Genomic DNA, 23,165 nt, shown 5'->3' on the forward strand with positions numbered 1-23,165 from the left:
TAAATTAAGCCTTGAAAGTTGATGCAAACAATTCCTACAGGTGTCCCAACCTCTGCTGATTACTTGATTACAAACCACCTGTCTGTATAAAAGCAGTATTGGAACAGACTGTTATTACACCCTCTGAAGCATTATTTGGACAATATTGCACTGCAGAAAGTAGTATATTGGAAACTGGAGGACACTCTGACAGGAAGAGGTCTGGCAGACCCAAAGCCACAACAGAATCAGAAGACAAGCTTCTGAGAGTCAACAGCTTGCGTGATAGGCGGCTCACATGACAACAGCTTCAAGCACAGCTTAACACTGGTCGAAGTGGGCAAGTCTCAGTTTCAACTGTGAAGAGAAGACTTGGAGCTGCAGGTTTGACAGGTCGAGTGGCAGTAAGAAAGCCATTGTTGAGATGGAAAAATAAGAAAAAGAGGTCTCTGGGTTATGAAGCATCGCCAGTGGACTACTGAAGACTGGAAAAAGGTCTTATGGACCGATGAATCAAAATTTGAAATCTTTGGTTCATCACGCAGGGTTTTTGTATGCCGTCGAGTACGCGAAAGGATGGTTCCTCAGTGTGTGACACCAACTGTCAAACATGGAAGAGGAAGCGTAATGGTCTGGGGCTCTTTTGCTGGATCCCGAGTCGGCGACTTGCACAGAGTGACTGGCACCCTGAACCAAAAGGGCTACCACAGCATTTTGCAGCGCCATGCAATACCCTCTGGTATATGCCCAGTTGGTCAGGGGTTCATCCTACAGCAAGATAATGACCCTAAACACACGTCCAGGCTATGTCAAAACTACGTTCGAGGAAAAGAACACGACGGTAGGCTTCAAATCATGGAATGGCCAGCACAGTCTCCAGACTTAAACCCCATCGAGCTGGTTTGGGATGAACTGGACAGAAGGGTGAAAGCAAAGCAACCTACAAGTGCAACACATTTGTGGGAACTTCTGCCACAGTGTTGGGAAGAACTTCCCGAACAATATTTGATTTCCATTGTAGAAAGAATGCCACGAGTGTGTTCGGCGGTTATATCTGCAAAAGGTGGCTACTTTGCTGAGTCAAAAATTTAAATTAAATTTGTTAAACAAAATGATTCTATGATTTCTGTTTTATCTCCAATTATTTATTTGTTCTATGCTTAATTTCAGAGTACATTGCGACATTAAACTGCGTAAATTTCAATAAAAACTGGAAAAATTGAGGTGTTCTAAAACTTTTGACCGGTAGTGTACATCTGCAGGCAAACATGTTTTTTTAATTCCTTAGGTTTCTATCATTCTATAGTTTAAACCAACACCCTTTCACTGAAGCTACTTTACTGTGTGTAGTGATTCGTTCATTTTTCTTTATGTTTGATAATAGTGGTAATTAGGTCATGATAAGAAACTCTTGAGAAGTTTATTGGGCAATCCGTGGAGTCCATGAGAGCTAATCGGGGTTGCGGTAGGATTGGATCTTGGCATGCGCAAGATTGGAGGTCACGTTTTTTCGAAGCTGTCCATGCGCTCACGCTTTCGAAGTTAAGTAATTTTTCACAATTGTGTTTTTGTCGAAACTGTATCTATCTTTCGGTGTGTGTACCTATAGTGTGTCTTTAGTAAGACTCTCGGTGTTAATTTTTCATACATGTATACAAAATCGTCGGTTAATTCGTGTCGCGTATTCTGAGGCCTAGTAGGCTACCGTGTCCGACCTTGAGGCTTTGTTTTTCTCTCAGCGGTTCGTCGATTGCGCTGCAATTACTTTGGTTCTCTGTTTTTTCCCAGTCTTTCACCCCATACTTCCTTGTTTAAAATCTCAACTCAAAAAAAAAAAAAACCCAAAAAACATTTCCTTCTCTGTTCTTATTCGTTTATTCGTTGTTCTTATTTGTTCATTCGTTCTTCGATCACGTTGTTCGTGATCACGTGATCACATTGTTAAAAATGTTTAAACTTTCCCCTGAAGAACTGTATTCTATCGTATATTATAACACCTTTTTCTTCTTCTTCTTCTGTAAAAGGATGCTTTCGACTTGCTCACCAAATCTATTCATTCCAAAAAAAAATTCCATCTCTTACAGTTCCTTTTTTCTACATTCCCGAAACTCTCCTGCACTCCACCCCTCCTTCAGCGTCCTCAAACGTATTTTTGACTCAAAGGTCTCAAGAAACTGATTTTGCAATAAATGTTCATTTCCCATTAATCGTACCCTTTTCAAAATCCGATCTCACCCCTTCCCTCCAAAGCTTCCCCATCACCCCTCCCCTCCAAAACTTCCCCATCACCCCTCCCCTCCAAAAATTCCCCATCACCCCTCCCCTCCAAATCTACCCCCTTGCCCCTCCCCTCCAAATCTTCCCCATCACCCATCTCTTTCAAATATTCCCCCTTGCCCCTCCCCTCCAAATCTTCCCCATCACCCATCCCTTTCAAATCTTCCCCCTTGCCCCTCCTCTCCAAATCTTCCCCATCACCCCTTCCCTCCAAAACTTCCCCATCACCCCTCCCCACCAAAACTTCCCCATCACCCCTCCCCTCCAAATCTACCCCCTTGCCCCTCCCCTCCAAATCTTCCCCATCACCCATCTCGTTCAAATATTCCCCCTTGCCCCTCCCCTCCAAATCTTCCCCATCACCCATCCCTTTCAAATCTTCCCCCTTGCCCCTCCTCTCCAAATCTTCCCCATCACCCCTTCCCTCCAAAACTTCCCCATCACCCCTCCCCTCCAAAACTTCCCCATCACCCCTCCCCTCCAAATCTACCCCCTTGCCCCTCCCCTCCAAATCTTCCCCATCACCCATCTCTTTCAAATATTACCCCTTGCCCCTTGCCCCTCCCCTCCAAATCTTCCCCATCACCCATCCCTTTCAAATCTCCCCCCTTGCCCCTCCCCTCCAAATCTTCCCCATCACCACTTCCCTCCAAAACTTCCCCATCACCCATCCCCTCCAAATCTACCCCCTTGCCCCTCCCCTCCAAATCGTCCCCATCACCCATCTCTTTCAAATCTTCCCCCTTGCCCCTCCTCTCCAAATCTTCCCCATCACCCATCACTTTCAAATCGCCCCCCTTGACCCTTCCCTCCTAAACTACCCCCACACCCCTCCCCTCTGAGACTCTCCCTCAATCCTCCCCTCCTAGACTCCCCTCTCACCCCTCCTCCTCAAAGCGTCCTCCCCGCTTCTTCCCCCTTCCAACTTTCACCTTCATCTCCCCCAACCTTCTGCCTCGCTCTTCCCCCTCCTCAAATAACACCTCACTGTGCCTCACCCAATCACCATCAAACCTTTTGTCTGCCCCATTCTTCCCTTTCTCCAAGCTATTCTGAAATCTCTGACACACCTTCAACAGCTCTCCCTACCTCTTCCTCCTCTTCCACATCTTACCCTACCCCTCCCCCCCCCCCCCCTGTTCTGTATCCGATGCTCCCCCTTCCTCTTCATTAACGGTATGGACCTTACACATCCGGGGACTTCGCTCAAACTTGACTGATCTCTCCATACAGGTTGCTTCTGACAAACCAGACGTGATCTGCTTAACAGAAACTTTCCTCCTTCATGATGTCTCTGATTCCTTGGTATCTCTCCCAGGTTACTCCCTCCTCCGGTATGATAGACCTGAGCCTTGTCCTGGAGGTGGGGTTGCTATCTTCATAAAAAAAACTCGCTACCTCACTCGCCCTGCACTGCCCTCTCTCCACCTCACCCCCTGGAATACCTTTGGCGACGGCTTCCCCTTCGCTCCCACCTTTTGTTCATATGTGTGTTGTACCGTCCACCAAACAGTGATGACTCCATCTCCATCTCGCTGTCTGATAATATGGACCAACTTCTATCTACCCATCCCAACTCTCTCTTCCTCATATGTGGTGATTTCAATTGTCACCATGCCAGTTGGCTGGGTGTGGGTACCTCTCTCACCAGCCATGGCTCTTCAGCAAAGGACTTCTGCGATTCACTGGGACTGACACAATCTGTCAATTTCTCGACCCGGATCTCAGTCAACGGAGCATCTTCTCTTCTGGACGTGGTTATGACTAACTTCCATGAAAATGTCTGCTGCTCTTCTTCTGCTCCAATCGGCTCATCTGATCATGTGCTTGTTAAAGTGGACATCTCTCTGACCATTCTCAGAGAGCCTCCTCAGCGTCGACGAGTCTGGCATTTCACTCAGGCCAACTGGCACGGTCTTCAAGCAGCCATCAATCATCTGGATTGGTCTCCCATCTCTACCACTTCTGACATCAACTCATCCTGGGAATTCTTCCAAAGTAAATTGCTCTCTCTCATGCACAGATTTATCCCATCTCGTCTTCAGTTGTCATACCCTTCCTCCCGTCCATGGTACACGGAATCTTGTGGTGAGACTGTTGCCCAGAAACAACTTGCTTTCGTCTCCTGGAAAGCAAATCTAACGGAAGGAAATCTAAATCTTGTGTCCCAAACCCATCCCTCTCTGTACCCACCATACCCAGTCATACCCAGCTGCTCCTGCACTCTGTGTCCTTTCCTCCTGACAAGGTGGAAAAGTTTCTGTCAACCCTCGACTCTGATTCTGCAACTGGACCTGACGGCATCAGCCCACGGGTCCTAAAATCCTGTTCTTCCACTCTTTCACTCCCTCTCTCTGTTCTCTTCACCCTCTCTTTTGCTCAAGGTCATCTGCCATCTGCTTGGAAATCAGCCAACATCACCGCTTTGCACAAAAAAGGTGCAAAAACAGATCCTAGCAACTACAGACCAATCAGCACCCTCCCAATTATCAGCAAAGTCATGGAATCCATCATTGCTTCAGATATGAAATGTTTCCTCTTCTCCAATGGCTTGATCTCTGATCATCAATTTGGTTTCAGACCTGGTCACTCTACTCTGGACATGCTGCTTCTGCTTTCTCAACAATGGATGGAGGTCCTCAATGCCAAACAGGAAATTAGAGCTGTCTCCCTTGACATATCACATGCCTTCGATACGGTCTGGCACCCCGCTCTGCTCACCAAACTCTCCTCCTTTGGTATCCATGGAAATCTCGACGCATGGCTGGCGGACTTCCTCTCTAGTCGTAGTCAACGTGTGGCCCTGAATGGGTTTCTCTCATCCCCTCTTCCTGTTCAGGCTGGTGTTCCCCAAGGCAGTGTTCTGGGCCATGTGCTTTTTCTGGTCTTCATCAATGATCTCTCTGACTCTCTTGAAAATCCTCTCTATCTCTTTGCTGATGACTCTACTCTTTGTCGCTCCATTCCTCATCCCTCAGATCGGCAGTCTGCAGCCTCCTCACTTTATGCAGACCTGGACAAAATCACAGACTGGGCAAACAAGTGGAACATGTCTTTCAATCCTGACAAATCTCACACTCTTACGATGTCTCTCCGAAAAGACCGACTGGACAACCCTCCCATCCACTTTCTGAATAATCCTCTCCAAGAAGTTCTGTCACTCAAGCTTTTGGGTCTCACTATCTGCCATGATCATTCCTGGGAAAAAGCCAGTCGCCGACTGGGCATCCTCCATCGTGCGAAGTCCTTCCTTGGCACCCCTGAGCTCCTCACCACATACAAAGCTTTCATCAGCAGCTCAATGGAATACTGCTCTCCCCTCTGGGCTGGTGCTCCTGCCTCACACCTAGCTCGTCTTCACGCTGTTGAAACCAAAGCGTTCAGAATTGGAATCTCCCGTGATGAAGCTAACTCCGAGGGCCTTTCACTTCCTCACCGGAGGCAGGTTGGTGGTCTTTCCGTCTTCTACCGACTCCTCTCTGGCCTTGCCCCCCCCAGCTCTATTTGGGCTCTGTCCCCCAAATATTCCTACAGGTTGCACAAGATCTGCCTGCAACCCTGTTATGGTTAAACTGCCAAAATCAAGACTCTCTGCTCACCTTCACTCCTTCATTCCTCTTTTCTCCTGCCTCTGCAACAAACTCCCTCACTCTCTTCAATCCTACCCCACCCTCCAGGTCTTTAAAACAGCTGTTCACCACCATCTCTTATCTTCCCCCATCCAAAACCTTGACCTTTTCTACCCCCGCTAATTTCATCCCAAATCCACTTTTTTGAAATACCAACTTCTGTCGTGGAAGTCCTTGGTGTCCTTGTGTTTTATACTTCTCCCACACCCCCCCCCCCTACCCACGCCTCCTCCCCCCAAGCCCTCTCCCTCCCACACATCTCCCTGCTCTCAAATGTTGTGTTTGTGTGCTTCCCCTTCTCTCCCCATCTTGTCTTCCGCTCCCTCTTTTTATATATTTTGTTTGTCTGGTTGATTTGTTTGTGAAATAAATGTTAGCTCTTTCACGAGCCTCGATTCAGTATACAAAAAAAAAAAAAAAAAAAAAAAAATTGAGAGGAAGTACATCGTCACACAGTGACACCATTAAATAACTGTGCATCTCCTGATGCCTGTTTTGATCATGTGCACATTGATCTAGTTCCAGTCGGTCCTCTTCCACCATCTGGTGGGGCAATATGCTACCCCAAGGTAACATTCACACCGGTTTGGAATCAAGTAATTATGTGAACACACTGTGAAGGAAAATGAGTGAGTTACATCACACCCCCACCAGAGTACAGCAGAGTTCTGCACAACTGCTCAAAGATCTTTTCTCTTGTACCCATGTTTTTGTACATGGTGACACTGTCCAGGCTTCTTTTCAACCTCCCTACATTTCCCCATTTGAGTCATTACCAGGAAGAACAAGTTCTTCATCATAGATTTCAATGGGAATTCCAAAACTGTCAACCTACACGGATGAACACTGATCCCACTCATCCTGATGCTATAGCAGATCAAGCTCCAGCTACATGAACTCCCACTGTTCCTGTGAGCCGACGCACAACTGTTTGAACCCCCTCCCCCGTAATGTCAGAATCTGAGACCCAGGCGAGTAGATGATAAGTGTTGTTTCTGGGACACCCCCAAATCTCCATTCACTTACATGTAAATTTTCCTCTCACCCTCATTTCCCCTAAACACCTCTATTTCTCCCACCCTGATCTTTACGAACCTTTTGGCCTTTTGACATACCAGCTCTAGCACCTACTCTTATCCTCAATGTTGTTCATGAGACCACTCAAACAATGACCCTACAAATATGTTTATGTGTGGGAAATAATTTAATTCTCTTACCACTTCCATCACCATCTAATATATTAACAAAGTATATGTTTGAGTTTGGTTCTTTATCAATATATTTTAACTGAGCTATGATAAAATGATAAACCTCCCTCAATGTTCTTGCTTGAGCGCCTCCAGTGCCACACACTTTTTGGTAGGCTCTGCCCACTTTTTGGTAAGCCCGCCCACTTTTTGTTAAGCTCCGCCCACTTTTGGTAAGCCACACCCACTTTTTGGTAGGCTCTGCCCACTTTTGGTAAGCCCCGCCCACTTTTTAGTAAGCCCCGCCCACTTTTGGCTAAGCCCCGACGGTTTTGAGGGAGTTCATGGGGGTTACGGATATGGTGTTAGAAATGGAGAAGGTGAAAGGATTTTGGAGTTTGCTGATGGAGCTGATTTGTTGATTTGTAATACTCAGTTCCAGAAAGAGGATAATAAGCTTGTTACATACATGTCAGGTGGGTCGACGATAACCGTTGACTACCTGATGGTGCGTAGGCGAGATAGGGCGCCCCTCCGGGACACAAAGGTGATCCCGGGGGAGGAGGCTGTTTCACAGCACCACTTGGTTGTCTGCGACATAAGTGAAAGGTGCGAGGAGAGCTCGGTGGGTGAAGTACCAACCGAGAATGAAGGTGTGGAGGTTGAAAGAGGTGACAGTAAGGGAGGCATTAAAAGAGAGGCTGAGTAGGGTAGAGGATGATGTGGTTGAGCTTGAACGTGGTTGGATGTCAATGAAAGATAGTCTGTTGGGAGCCATTGGTGAGGTATGTGGATGGACAAAAGGACCACCGAGGCACTCGGAAACATGGTGGTGGGATGAGGAAGTTGGAAAGAGGATTGACGAGAAGAGGAAGAAGTTCAAGGAGTGGCAGAAGGCGAAGGGTACGGGAGCAGAAAAAGCAGAGCATGAAAGTTATAAGGCAGCCAAGAAGGCTGCAAAGAAAGAGGTAGCAAAGGCGCAGGAGGCATGTAGGAAAATGTTCGGAGAAAGTTTGGATTCGGAAGAGGGTCAGAGAGCGGTCTTCAGGATTGTAAAGCAGACAGCGAAAGAGAGGTGTGATGTGATGGGGGTGAGTTGCTTGAAGAATGAAGTGGGACAAATCTTTGTGGACCCAGATGGAATTAAAGGAAGATGGAAAAGATATATGGAAATGCTGTGAAATACAGAGAATGAATGGGATGGCAACATAGAGAGTAACCCAGTTTTAGGACCGGCAGAGAAGATAACTGAGAAGGAAGTTGAGGAAGCGATAAAAGCAATACAACATACAACATGCATTTTAAAGGCCATTTTCCCTGCTAGAGCGGGGGTTAGCCTTGCGGTCCCCATGACAATCTTCTCCATTTTGCCATATTTTCTGCATCTCTCCTTGTTAATCCCCTTGCCCGCATTTCTTCTTCCACCATGTTTAGCCAAGTCTTTGTCGGTCTTCCCCGTCTTCTACTTCCTTCTACATTCATTTCCATCACTCTTCTCAACCAGTCACTTTCATCCTTCCTCAACACATGACCAAACCATCTCAACCTGTTCCTCTTCACAGCATCAATCACAGGCTCTATTCCCATCATCTTTCGCAATTCATCATTTGTCTTCCTCTCTCTCAACGATACTCTGCACATCCGTCGAACCATTCACATTTCCACCCTTTCCAACCTTCGTTGCTGCTCTACGTTCATTACCCATGCCTCGCTCCCATAAATCATAACACTTCTCACACATGCAGCATACACCTTTCCCTTCAGCTTCAACGACACTCCCCTCATCATCAGCACGCCACTCAATTCCCGAAACTTCTTCCATGCACATCTCACTCGAGCAACCATTGCCGAGTCTGATCCACCTTCTCCATTCAGCATGTCTCCGAGGTAGCAAAATGTTTTCACACCTTCCAGCTTCACGCCATCTCCAAAATCCAACTCAACATTTCCTCCATCTGCAGCTCCCTCTGTGCACACCTTACATTTGAATGTAGCTGCCACACTGGTTAATGACCCTCTCAGACCACTACATTTTTGATGAACCCACTCAGCGCACATTGCACACTGAATGGAGTTCACTCCGACACCCTTCCTACACACAGCACAGGGCCACTTCCCAGTTCTTTCCGCCTCACCACATGCTTTACCACTTGCCATCGCCTTCGTCTTTCCGATATTCACCTTCAGACCTTTTGTCTCCATACATTCCTTCCACCTGTTCATCTTTTCCTTCAGTCCATCCATACTTTCCGCAATCAACACCAGATCATCTGCATACAACAACTCCCACGGTAAACCCTCCTTTACGTTCTGAGCCAGCACCTCCATCACAGCTACAAATAGTAGCGGACTTAGTTCCGACCCCTGATGCACTCCCACCTTCACCTCAAACTCACCACTGTTCCCGTCCTTCGTCCTTACAGCTGTGCGTGCTCTTTTGTACATTGCCATCACTACTCTGATCAACCATTCCTCCACTCCTAACTTCCTCAATGCCCATGTCAATACTTTGCGTGGAACCCAATCGAATGCTTTCTCCAGATCAACAAACCCAAGAAACAACTTCTTCCTCTTCTCCATGTACTTCTCCTGCAACTGCCTCACAATGAAAAGCGCGTCTGTCATACCTCTTCCTGGCATGAATCCAAACTGCATTTCGTCGATCTTCACTTTCTTCCTTATCCTCCTCTCCAACACCCTTTCCAATACCTTCATTCCATGCTCCAATAACTTTATCGCTCGGTACGAGCCACACTCCAGAGGGTCACCTTTCCCCTTGTATAGAGGGACGAGGGTACTCAGTTCCCAATCCACTGGAATGCGGCCTTCTTTCACCACCAGATTACAGATCTCTGTCATTCTCTTCACACCCCAACTTCCTGCTGCCTTCAACATATCTCCCACAACTCCCGTCGGCCCTCCCGCTTTTCTACCCTTCATTGCTTTTATCACTTGGTGTTGGGCTAGCGGCCCTGGTGTTGGGCTAGCGGCTAGGGTGTCAGCTTAGGATCCTAGGATCCTGGGTTCGAAATCCCGGTCGATCGCTGAATTAACACCAGGGGGGTTGACTCAGCCTGTCATCCTTCTGAGGTCGGCTAATTGAGGACCAGTTCACTGGTAATTCCCTGTTTGTCGTTAAAGGCGGCAAAAAGGGTTGGCGTCAGGAAGGGCATCCGGCCGTAAAACATTGCTTCAAAAAGGGGACCGAAAAACAACAACAACCACGGTTCCCAAAAAAGGCCAACCCCCGCTTGCGGGGAAAAATGGCCTCTAAAGGTGGTTTTTTTAAATTTATTTATTGCTTTTATCGCTTCCTCAACTTCCTTCTCAGTTATCTTCTCTGCTGGTCCTAAAACTGGGTTACTCTCTATGTTGCCATCCCATTCATTCTCTGTATTCAACAGCATTTCCATATATCTTTTCCATCTTCCTTTAATTCCATCTGGGTCGACAACAATTTGTCCCACTTCATCCTTCAAGCAACTCACCCCCATCACATCACACCTCTCTTTCGCTATCTGCTTTGCAATCCTGAATACTGCTTTCTGACCCTCTTCCGAATCCAAACCTTCTCCGAACATTTTCCTACATGCCTCCTGCGCCTTTGCTACCTCTTTCTTTGCAGCCTTCCTGGCTGCCTTATAACTTTCATGCTCTGCTGTTTCTGCTCCCGTACCCTTCGCCTTCTGCCACTCCTTGAACTTCTTCCTCTTCTCGTCAATCCTCTTTCCAACTTCATCATCCCACCACCATGTTTCCGAGTGCCTCGGTGGTCCTTTTGTCCATCCACATACCTCACCAACGGCTCCCAACAGACTAGCTTTCATTGACATCCAACCACTTTCAAGCTCAACCACATCATCCTCGACCCTTCTCAGCCTCTCTTTTAATGCCTCCCTTACTGTCACCTCTTTCAACCTCCACACCTTCATTCTCAGTTGGTACTTCACCCGCCGAGCTCTCCTCGCACCTTTCACCCTTACGTCGCAGACAACCAAGTGGTGCTGTGAAACAGCCTCCTCCCCCGGGATCACCTTTGTGTCCCGGAGGTGCCCCCTATCTCGCCTATGCACCATCAGGTAGTCAACGGTTGTCGTTGACCCACCTGACGTGTATGTAACAAGCTTATTTCTGGAACTGAGTATTACAAATCAACAAATCAGCTCCATCAGCAAACTCCAAAATCCTTTCACCTTCTCCATTTCTCACACCATATCCGTAACCCCCATGAACTCCATCAAAACCATCCATACTCCTTCCCACATGTACATTTAGGTCTCCTCCTACCACAACAACTTCCTTATCTTTCAGGTTTTCCATCAGCTTCTCTATCGCACACCAGAACTTGTCCTTCTCTTCATCGCTTCGACCAACCTGCGGAGCATATCCCGAGATGACGTTCACGAAGAGCTTTCCAATCATCATTTTCACCATCATCAACCTATCACTCACTCTAGTCACACTCACCACACTGTCTACAAACTCCTCAGAAAACAGGGCACCAACACCATTCACGCCCTCCAGGCACCCTTGCCACACAAACTTGTATTTATGTCCCTGCCTACCCTTCACCATTCTCAAACCACTTCCCTTCCATCTCGTCTCTTGCACACAACATATGTCCACTCTTCTTCTGACCAATACTTCCACCACTTCTCCTGATCTCCCTGTCATTGTCCCTACATTCCATGTCCCAAACCTCAGAAACCGATCTCCACTTCGGGCTGTACCCTGCCCATATGTAGTTGTTATTGTCATGGTTCTCTTTTTGAGGCAATGTTTTTATGGCCGAATACCCTTCCTGACGCCAACCCTCTTAGTCGCCTCTTACGACACGCAGGGATATGGCGTACCTATTCTTATCCAGGGTACACACCGGGAAACGTTTAAAACATGGAAATTCAAGGGGGTGGGGGAGGGGGGCGACGTCAGCATCACGGCTGCGGTTTAAACATATTTAAATAAATATTTAAACAAAACCATGAAAAACAATCTGGGAAAAGTCTCTAAGTGAGAACGTGGATTTGAGAAAGCAGGAGCAGAGGTGAAAGAAAAACGAGATATAGGGGGCGGGGGCACAAGTCGAGACAAGGAGGCCGCATGAGACACCAGGCCGCACGAGGCGCACGAGGCGCGAACAAAGAAACGACTAATTACACACAAATTTGCAACAACTACAAAACCAAAACCAAATAGAAACACACAATAACACATACACAACAAAATACGCAGCGGAAATTTGACAAAGGAACGAATGGGAAAACACTCAAACTTTGATGCCGTGGAGAGATCGAAGCAAGCCCCGTCGCTCGAGGGACCGGAACTTACAATGTTACTCGTTGAAGCAAAATCCATTCTGCACACATTACACTTGCAACATATTCGCTTTTCTGGAACCTTTTTGTTTTTGTTTAATTTAACATAAATCTTGATGTTGCGAGTCCCAGATATGCATTTGTATTTTATAGGAAGTGAGTCTTGATTTCGTGATTATTTCTTGAAAAAAGACTTCCTCCTCACTGTCAAGCTGCAACTGGACCTTATTTGTCCCATATTACTTCAGTTGCAAAACAGGAAGCACTTCCGTTTCTAATGTGAATATCATCTGAATGTTCCTTTTCAGAAGCACATTTTGAATCTTCTGTGACAGATGAATCGTTGTTATGTTTTCTGCCATTCACATTGACAGGAAAGACATCATCATCTTATTATAACCAATAACCAAAGCGATAAAAGCAATGAAGAGTAGAAAAGCGGGAGGGCCGACGGGAGTTGTGGGAGATATGTTGAAGGCAGCAGGAAGTTGGGGTGTGAAGAGAATGACAGAGATCTGTAATCTGGCGGTGAAAGAAGGCCGCATTCCAGTGGTTTGGGAACTGAGTACCCTCGTCCCTCTATACAAGGGGAAAGGTGACCCTCTGGAGTGTGGCTCGTACCGAGCGATAAAGTTATTGGAGCATGGAATGAAGGTATTGGAAAGGGTGTTGGAGAGGAGGATAAGGAAGAAGGTGAAGATCGACGAAATGCAGTTTGGATTTATGCCAGGAAGAGGAACGACAGACGCGCTCTTTATTGTGAGGCAGTTGCAGGAGAAGTACATGGAGAAGAGCAAGAAGTTGTTTCTTGGGTTTGTTGATCTGGAGAAAGCATTCGATAGGGTTCCACGCGAAGTATTGACATGGGCATTGAGGAAGTTAGGAGTGGAGGAATGGTTGATCAGAGTAGTGATGGCTGTGATGAAATCGTCACCCAAGTTACGACACTGATGTTATTCGCCTCATGGCCGCTACGCGACCCTTTCTCGGTTCCTATATATACTGTATATCAGCGCGGACAGGCGATGTAGATCCATCACCGCGATGTAACTCTAGAGCTTCTCTGGGCTTCCATAGAAAGGTAACGATTCTGCTATATGTATCAAAGCTTTTATAGTCATACCACCTGTCCGCACCTGTATTCACCTGTATGTAATATTAATACAATGTTTATTGGTTTCTCTCTAGATGCTGTTGAGAACGAATTACGATTAAACCTACCTTATGGGTTGCTGTTGTATCTTGATTTTCACAACACTTAATCGTAATTCCTCTCCTGACATCGCTCCTGCACTGCTCACCTCGGAGAGGAATGCCCAGCGGAGGACCCGTCGAGCTAGCTCCAGCAACGGAGCTCCGACTACTCTCGCTGCCGGCCTGCCTCGAAAGATGGGACGTCGCAAGCCTTTTCGCGGGACCGCGTCGTCAAAGCACGACCTGCTCTCCTGAGACCCGAACGCCAGAGCAGGTGTGACGGACTCCGGCAAGATGCCTGGAGAACGATGCTACTGGGCAACGTCCTGCGGCCGAAACCCCGTCGGAACGACGGACCCGCTTGGAGCCGCCGGCCTACCCGTCCGATCGCGCAGCTCGGAAGCGCTAACGGCTCCGTCCGAGGGATTCATCCTAGATATGCGTGCCTCGGCCCGAGATGAGATTCCCACGCGAGTGATCACGTCTCCCATGTCGGCCATGCCTCCACACGGCCGGCACACTCCGACCACTCGCTACTCGGTGGAACCATCACCTCCTCGCGAATCGCGCACTGCTCGTCGGAATCACGCCGTCACGACCGGCTCACTCCGACCACTCACTACTCGGTGGCCCATCTCCTCCGCGCGGATCGCGCACTGCTCGTCGGAATCACGCCGTCACGACCGGCTCACTCCGACCACTCGCTACTCGGTGGCCCATCTCCTCTGCGCGAATCGCGCACTGCTCGTCGGACTCACGCCGTCACGATCGGCTCACTCCGACCACTCGCTACTCGGTGGCCCTTCTCCTCCGCGCGAATCGCGCACTGCTCGTCGGAATCACGCCGTCACGATCGGCTCACTCCGACCACTCGATACTCGATGGAACCACCTCCTCCACGCGAATCGTCGTGCACTGCACCCATCGCGTGCTAATACTCTGGGAGGCCCGCGATCCCATCCTGCTTCCGAGCACCTCCTCGCCGCGAAGCCGAACGTTGCTCGGAATCACCTCCTACGCGAAGCCACACGTGGCACCCATCGCGGGCCCTCTCTGCGGCCCAACGCCGGCGATTCCTATCGCTGCTCGTCGGAACCCCTCTTACGCGCGAGTCACGCGCCGCACCGTCGCTGGATGGAATCACTACAATGCACGACGCGCCAGTTGCGCGTGCCGCATCTTCGCTGGATGAACCCCTTTGCATGCGGTTCCTCTCGCGGGCCCTACTCTGTGAGGCCGACGATTCTGATCACGGCCGTCGCAATCCCACCTGCATGTGGCTACTTCCCCAGGCCGGCGAACTCCGCTGCCCGGAATCGCCTCAATGGAGGCTCGCTTGGCACCATGCGAGGACTCGTCGCAGCACGGATGAATTTCTAAGGACGTCGAGCGGGACCCTCATAGCCTTTCACGGCACTCGGGTTCTGCTTATGATGGTTGTTCGTATACCTGGCTACCATGTGTATTCTATAAGATGATCGTTCTTCTTCGTCCTTTGTTTTACTTGATTTGGTGTTCCCGCTCTCAAACGGCGTTTTCGTTAAACACCTGCGACCATTGTAAACATGCTGTGCATGGAATGTATGTGGACCGAATGCTTTCATTCCTTTTTCACACCCCGTGTTTCACCCAATTAATTTAATTTGATAAACTGTTGGATTGAGTTAATGTGGTGTTGGTGTAGAGCAGGCTTGACGGACCGAAAGGCCCCTCTTCATCCTTCATGCTCAATGCACCTCAAATGAGATGCTACTTCAGGGCGTTATATGTATTCGCTCCTTAGTCGTGCAGTCTATCGCTGCCAAGCATGCTCGCCATCTCGACTCAGCGTGCTCGCCCCTCGACTCGGCGGGCTCACCCGCACTGGATCAACAGGCCGAGCTCAACTTTCGGTTTCCCTCGTACGCGGTGCGCCCTAGATGTTACTTTCACCGTCGGCCGGGTTCGTATGCCGTATGCCGATCTCGAGCTCGCTCGAATGCTGCTGCACGCGAGCCGTTAGATTTCGGTGTGCTACTGTACTCCGTCTGGGGATACCGCTCAGCTAGAACTCGCCGTCAAACCCGCCCGACCTAATTGATGATGTCATCGACTATATCACGCGTTCGCTTCACGGCGTCATTAACGTAATGGCGTGCTTCCCGCGATCTCATCGGGGATTCGTTTACCTTTCAATGTACCTTGATAACTACGTACCAATTGACCTTTACGTAACGACGTGAACAACGTAACGCGGCGCTCCCTCAGGGTCGCGCGCCAGCACCGTTTAGGGAGTACACGGTGACCTCGTGAAATGGTGACATTGAGCGTCGCGCCCGACTCCCTTGTCACCTGCGCATGTAACGGGGACACCGTACTGCCTGCTAGCCCTTGACTCTGGGCTCGTTGTTATCGGACAGAGCTCTTGCCTCGTACATTTCGAGACTGCGAGACGCCTCATCTGATTCCATTTCCCTCTGCCCCAGTCTGACTGTGACTCAGCCTGACCCAGACTGTGAAGGTCGTCTGTCTTCGGTATGCAGCGCGCTGCAGCCACCTCCTTAACAGATGTTTCGTCTACCTCGATATTCTTGCGGTTTGTGGATAGTATGTCCAAGGGATATGACCATGTTGCTAATCTGCCGCGCTTCCTTGAGGTCGCGCTGGTCTCACTTCACTATGTTGCTAATCTGCCGCGCTTCCTTGAGGTCGCGCTGGTCTCACTTAACTATGCACGAGGATACGTGCACATACTCCCTACGCACGATGGATAGTTTTCTGGGGTACACCGTGACCCATGGCTCTGTCGCTCGGGGTAAGGAGCGTCTGCGACCTTTGTTCGACATGGCCCCTGCGACCTTTTCTCGACATGGCCCCTCCCTGTGATCGGGCCACCTCGACTCTTGTGGGGGCCCGGGAGGTTCTTGTTGCTCGCCCGGGTGCCGTCCAGTATGGCGACTCCCTCCTCGCCCCTTGTGGTTTAGTTATGCGATGAGCCAATTGCTTATGATAATATTTTGTGATAATCTTTTATTGATTTTAATTATACAATTAATCAATCAATTAGTGTACACCTCTCCCTCCCAATGCAGCCTCAATGAGCTGCACTGCGGTATTGCCGGGCGCCGGAGGCGGCCCAGAGGCGGCCCAGAGGATGGCGACCATGGATGCCTTGGTGTCTTTGAGCGTGACTTTGAGTCCATGGATGGTCGATCCGAGCCATTCCATGTGTTGAATGGATGGATTGGTCGGACATCCGTGGTTGGATGCCCATCCGGGGCGATGGCTGTCTTTGGGTCTCTGGGCCATTGCATCCGTGGATGGACGATCCATCCGCGGTCCGGCTGGATCCGAGCCATGCCACGTTGGCGTTAACTGGATGGATCGGTCGGACATCCGGGATGGCCAATCCATCCGGGCCATCTCTGTGCCATTATGTCCGTGGATGGTCGATCCATCCGCGGTCCGGCTGGATCCGTGCCATGCAACGATGGCGTTAACTGGATGGATCGGTCGGACATCCGGGATGGCCAATCCATCCGGGACATCTAGCGTGACAATCATGACAATCATGACAATCAATCATAACGATCCGGGACGACGCTGGGACAAACATGGTTTGTCCAGCCGGGACTCTCTCGGTCTGCCGAACTTCTCCGATCCTCCGCGCGCGCGGTGCAGCTGGACAAGCTTGCCATATGCATCCCGGCGGTCCTGCGCGCTTCGCTGGAGAGGCGCGTTTCGGCCGTTTGTGCGTCGTCGTAATCGGCCATGCCGGTCGTCCAGGCAGCCTTCAGAGGCCGCTCGTGTCTCGTGCGATCGCTGCCAATGGTAGATTCGCGTGCCGCAACATGCGCTTGTACTGCGTATGTACCCTTGGGAGCCAGGGCAGGTACAGACCTACTGTAATGGTCTTCCTGTAGTGGCCTCCTGTCATGTAATCTTACTTACTGTTATGATTTACTGACTTACACATCTGCCACACCGACACATCTGCCTGTAATGCGTTGCATTGCGTCGTATGGACAGTCGCTCTTCGTCATGGCGCACCTTATGTAATGAGTTGCGAATCGCAAAGGTACACCTTATCCATCTAGCTACTGTGCCGTTTCTCACTGTTCAACGAGGTACACTTATCTACTCAGACTACCCCACAGGAAGACTACTGCTACCCACGGGCTCAACGTCTTCTCCCTGGGAGGACCACTGCTTGCTCGGTCCGATATCTTCTTGACTGGGACTTCCTCCTCGATATATCTATAGCTGGGGATTGATTGCTAACCAGGCTAACAGGCTGAAATGCAGTAACCCTGCCATCGGGATTGATGGCCCCTTGGACGTTCGACCGGCAGTGACATCTTTCCAATGTATTTCGTTCTTTGCATTCCTATGTATTCCTCGGTATGTGTCTGCTGTTCTTCACCGCCGAGTTAGGATCTAAGCGCGGGGAGAATGTGATGAAATCGTCACCCAAGTTACGACACTGATGTTATTCGCCTCATGGCCGCTACGCGACCCTTTCTCGGTTCCTATATATACTGTATATCAGCGCGGACAGGCGATGTAGATCCATCACCGCGATGTAACTCTAGAGCTTCTCTGGGCTTCCATAGAAAGGTAACGATTCTGCTATATGTATCAAAGCTTTTATAGTCATACCACCTGTCCGCACCTGTATTCACCTGTATGTAATATTAATACAATGTTTATTGGTTTCTCTCTAGATGCTGTTGAGAACGAATTACGATTAAACCTACCTTATGGGTTGCTGTTGTATCTTGATTTTCACAACAATGGCAATGTACAAAAGAGCGCGCACAGCTGTAAGGACGAAGGACGGAAACAGTGGTGTGTTTGAGGTGAAGGTGGGAGTGCATCAGGGGTCGGTACTAAGTTACTACTATTTGTAGCTGTGATGGAGGTGCTGGCTCAGAACATAAAGGAGGGTTTACCGTGGGAGTTGTTGTATACAGATGTTCTGGTGTTGATTGCGGAAAGTATGAATGGACTGAAGGAAAAGATGAACAAGTGGAAGGAATGTATGGAGACAAAAGGTCTGAAGGTGAATATAGGAAAGACGAAGGTGATGGCAAGTGGTAAAGCATGTGGTGAGGTGGAAAGAACTGGGAAGTGGCCCTGTGCTGTGTGTAGGAAGGGTGTCGGAGTGAACTCCATTCAATGTACAATGTGCGCTGAGTGGGTTCTTCAAAAATGTAGTGGTCTGAGAGAGTCATTGACCAGTGTGGCAGCTACATTCAAATGTAAGGTGTGCACAGAGGGAGTTGCAGATGGAGGAAATGTTGAGTTGGATCTTGGAGACGGCGTGAAGCTGGAAGGTGTGAAAACATTTTGCTACCTCGGAGACATGCTGAATGGAGAAGGTGGATCAGACTCGGCAACGGTTGCAAGAGTGAGATGTGCAATAGAAGAAGTTTCGGGAACTGAGTGGCGTGCTGATGAGGAGGGGAGTGTCGTTGAAGCTGAAGGGAAAGGTGTATGCTGCATGTGTGAGAAGTGTTATGATTTATGGGAGCGAGACATGGGTAATGAACGAAGAGCAGCAACGAGGGCTGGAAAGGGTGGAAATGCGAATGGTTCGGTGGATGTGCGGAGTATCGTTGAGAGAGAGGAAGACAAATGATGAATTGCGAAAGATGATGGGAATAGAGCTTGTGATTGATGCTGTGAAGAGGAACAGGTTTTTTGCGGGGGGTTTTTTGTATACTGAATCGAGGCTCGTGAAAGAGCTAACATTTACTTCACAAACAAATCAACCAGACAAACAAAATATATGAAAAGAGGGAGCGGAAGACAAGATGGGGAGAGAAGGGGAAGCACACAAACACAACATTTGAGAGCAGGGAGATGTGTGGAAGGGAGAGGGCTTGGGGGAGGAGGCATGGGAAGGGGGGGGGGGAAGGGGGAAATGGTTTGATCATTTGGTCATGTGTTGGTTGAGATGGTTTGATCATGTGTTGAGGAAGGATGAAAGTGCCTGGTTGAGCAGAGTGATGGAAATGAATGTAGAAGGAAGTAAAGGACGGGGAAGACCAAGAAGGACTTGACTAAAGATGGTGGAAGAAGAAATGCGGGCACGGGGGCTAACAAGGAGAGATGCAGAAAATAGGGCAAAATGAAGAAGATTGTCATGGGGACCGCAAGGCTAACCCCCGCTCTAGCAGGGAAAATGGCCTTAAAATGCCTGTTGTTGTTTGTTTGGCCTCCTCCATGTGGAGACACATAAACGCTCTTACCCAGACAGTTGGCCTAACTTAATTTCCATTGAGATGGGTTCTTCGCGGCATATGGAGAATGGTAATGTATACGATGCTGACTCCATTAAGGTATTTCATCCATACCCCAAAAACATATATATATATATATATATATATATATATATATATATATATATATATATATATATATATATATATATATATATATATATATATATAAGGGTAGGTGGTTGGTTGGTGTTGTGTGTGTGTGTGTGTGTGTGTGTGTATGGGTGTGTATGAATGATCTGGTGTGTTTTGTTGGTGAGTGGTGAAGGGTATGAAGGTGGGTGTTTGAGTGTTCCACCATGTTTGTTTTGTGTTGTGGATTCTGGATGTGGAGGTGTTGTTTTTGTAGTCTGCGTTCGCACTGCCTGGGGGTGGGGGTATGTACGCATCCAGGTGTAGTTGCTGCATGTGGATGTGTATGTGCCCCTGCTGGCCCACTTTAGCTGACCTTATCAAGGTTGAAGGGCCGAAACGGGATGATGCTGAGGACCTCGAGGACCCGGTCAGTGCGGCACACTTGTGACCAGGTGTGTTTTGAACTTATATATATATATATGAAATAAATAGTTTATTGCAAATATCATGAAACAAACGTTTCGAGTTGACCGACTGGGGAATCTCATTTCTTCAAAAAATTTCACGATTGTGTCCCCTTAAAGCACATCATTGCACTTTAACTGTGAGTGTGTTTTCTTTTTGTCCTGGTTTATGCACCATTTCATAAACACCACACTGTGCATTAGAATTTACTCGTGCCGACTCTAACCTTGTAATAAATGACGACTGGACATAAAGAACACACAAAATTAAACAAACATTTTAAAAAAGAATTAGGCCAAACCCATGATGTAAGCCTGCATCAAACTTTTTCCCGTATATTGATCCAAATTCGCTGAACAACTTTCCGCAGTTTCACCACGTCCTGTTATGGTAAACTTCATCCATATGGAATCTGCGGAATAAAAGAGGGAGCTATTTATATTCTTAAATTCCTCATCATTATGTTGGTTGATAAATATTGGAAAATCTATTCCTTATCAATATGACTAATAGTGGGGCGGCTTAGCCCAAATATTCAAAAGAATTGTGCATTTTGTGATACAAGCACCAAATTTGGCACACTAGTAGACTATTATATTATGAAAAGATCTGGATATTGGGCCATCTCAGATTCAGAGATTTGATTTTTGCAAGATTTGCAGATTTTGCAAGCTGAGTTTGCAACGCCAGGGACGGCCGACTCCTTCCTACGAGCTGCCCACGTCACCCGCACAAGAAGAGCTCATCAAATCACTGCAGCGGCACTGCACATCTTGCAACACCGTGCGTATGAACGCCACTGTATGACATATGCTGATGATGCAGAAGACCTGCCTGAGTTCGAAGACTGGTGTCACCAGAGAGGAGAAGACATTCCCAACTTTCAGTACTGGGCAACTGTGCTGGAACTAGAGATGTTGGTACTGGTCTACGTGCGTTCTCTGCGGCAGGCTTCATTCACGACGTACCTTGATGCCCTGACGGAACTGGTCCCATGGTTCCATGCCTTAGACCACACACACTATGCCAGGTGGGTCCCTGTTCACCTGAGGGACACGGTTGCACTCCCAATGAAGCACCCAGATGTAGCCAGAGAATTCAGGGCTGGCAACTTCACTGTACAGAAGACGAAGAAGGTGTTCTCTTCGATCCCAATCGAATCGAAATCTTGCAAAAATCAAATCTCTGAATCTGAGATGGCCCAATATCCAGATCTTTTCATAATATGATAGTCTACTAGTGTACCAAATTTGGTGCTTGTATCACAAAATGCACAACAGGTTTGCTATGCTGCTACACTATAACACTGCTTTTATTTTTAATGATGTCCAAAAAAATATTTTCTGCGGCATGTTAAAATGAGCTGAGGAGAGCATTGATTATGTTTTGCTTTTTTCCCCCATGGCTTTGCTGCAGGTTTGGAATGGTTGGATGTGACGCACCATGTTCAATTTTCTTCATTCTCTTCATATACATACTCATTTGGACACTTCATATTGGCTGGCTTGGCATATGTGATACGAGACTGGCACCACCTGCAACTTGCTACCACCAGCATCCATTTCCTTTTCGCAATTACAGCCTGGTATGGCTCAACACCCCCAAATTATCACGCCTCCATCACAAATTCAACCAATCAAGTATGTGCTGATAATCTGCAATTTGCAATATCCAGAAAAAAAATCATTAATTTCCAAAGGGTTTTAAGAGAGACTAAACTCAAACTTCAAAAACAGAGAATTATTACTAGATCTGATCATTATATGAGCAGAAAATGCAACTTTGATGAATTTCCCAGTAATTTCTGTGGCTGACCATACCCAGCCACATATTGCCCTTGACGGACGGACCATGATTGGCTGTGAAAGGTATGTACTGGACATCACAACATTTCAGATCCAATCAGGAACCCCTAATGGCAAAACATGGCTGCTTTCACTGAAAGTACTGGGAAATTTATCAAATATAGTAATAAAATATGATTTTAAAAAGTATTCATGAAAAATAAAATCATTGTAGTCCTAAATAGTGATTATTATCACTTAAGGATGTAAAGCAAAAAAATCATAATAATGTGATCGAGTAATTCTTAGTTTTTTTTTAATGTGTTTTTGATTCTGTTTGAGATAAGCATGTTTTTAAAGAAACTCACAACAGCAGTACAGCACACAAGAAAGGTGAAGCATCTCAATATGCACAGATGCAAAAAATACAAGCGCTTCTCAGCAAAAGAGAGGATATGTCTTTATTAGAAAAAAAAAAAGAACCTTGAAGATGACGCTGCTAACAAAATACACCGCTCTAACGCATAACCACGAGTTTAAACTACATTTACAATAAATATGAAAACTATTTTCATATCACAATGTTAAGTATAGAATATATAGAAGATAATGTTAAAAAACATGAGCCCTATCTTCCAATGGTAAACAATCCTTCAAAAAATTCCTGGATTCGGAATAATATCCTGAGCTTCACCAAAAATTAATCAAATCTTCCTTATGCCAAGGGCAATCATCCCACCAACTTTCATCCAAATCCGTTCAGAACTTTTCCAGATATCTTGTTCACAAACACACGAACGCACACACGCACACACACACATACACACACACACACACACGGACACGATCGAATGCATTACTCCCTGGCGGGAGTAATAACTATAAACAAAAGTCAGCAGGTGGAGCTTGGACTGCACCATGTCTATATGATGTCACTTCGTCAGCTGGGAGAGTGTTGGAGCTTGAACTATTTGTTATATGTCTGCACTGAGGATGC

At 47.6% G+C, this 23,165-nt stretch overlaps 1 protein-coding gene across 5 annotated transcripts in view; it reads left to right on the forward strand.

Moving 5' to 3' along the window:
* Positions 1-23,165, forward strand: part of LOC137426891 (solute carrier family 22 member 6-B-like) — a 110,730-nt gene that overhangs the window by 63,381 nt on the left and 24,184 nt on the right. For all 5 annotated transcript variants that reach the window (XM_078778905.1, XM_078778903.1, XM_078778906.1 and 2 more), the window contains one exon: positions 21,801-21,969. In XM_078778905.1, the coding sequence (XP_078635031.1) occupies positions 21,801-21,969 (169 nt within the window). The remainder of the gene's footprint in view (positions 1-21,800; positions 21,970-23,165) is intronic.

Source organism: Myxine glutinosa, chromosome 5, assembly GCF_964187855.1.
Source record: "Myxine glutinosa chromosome 5, kmMyxGlut1.1, whole genome shotgun sequence".
NCBI classification, from domain to species: Eukaryota; Metazoa; Chordata; class Myxini; order Myxiniformes; family Myxinidae; genus Myxine; species Myxine glutinosa.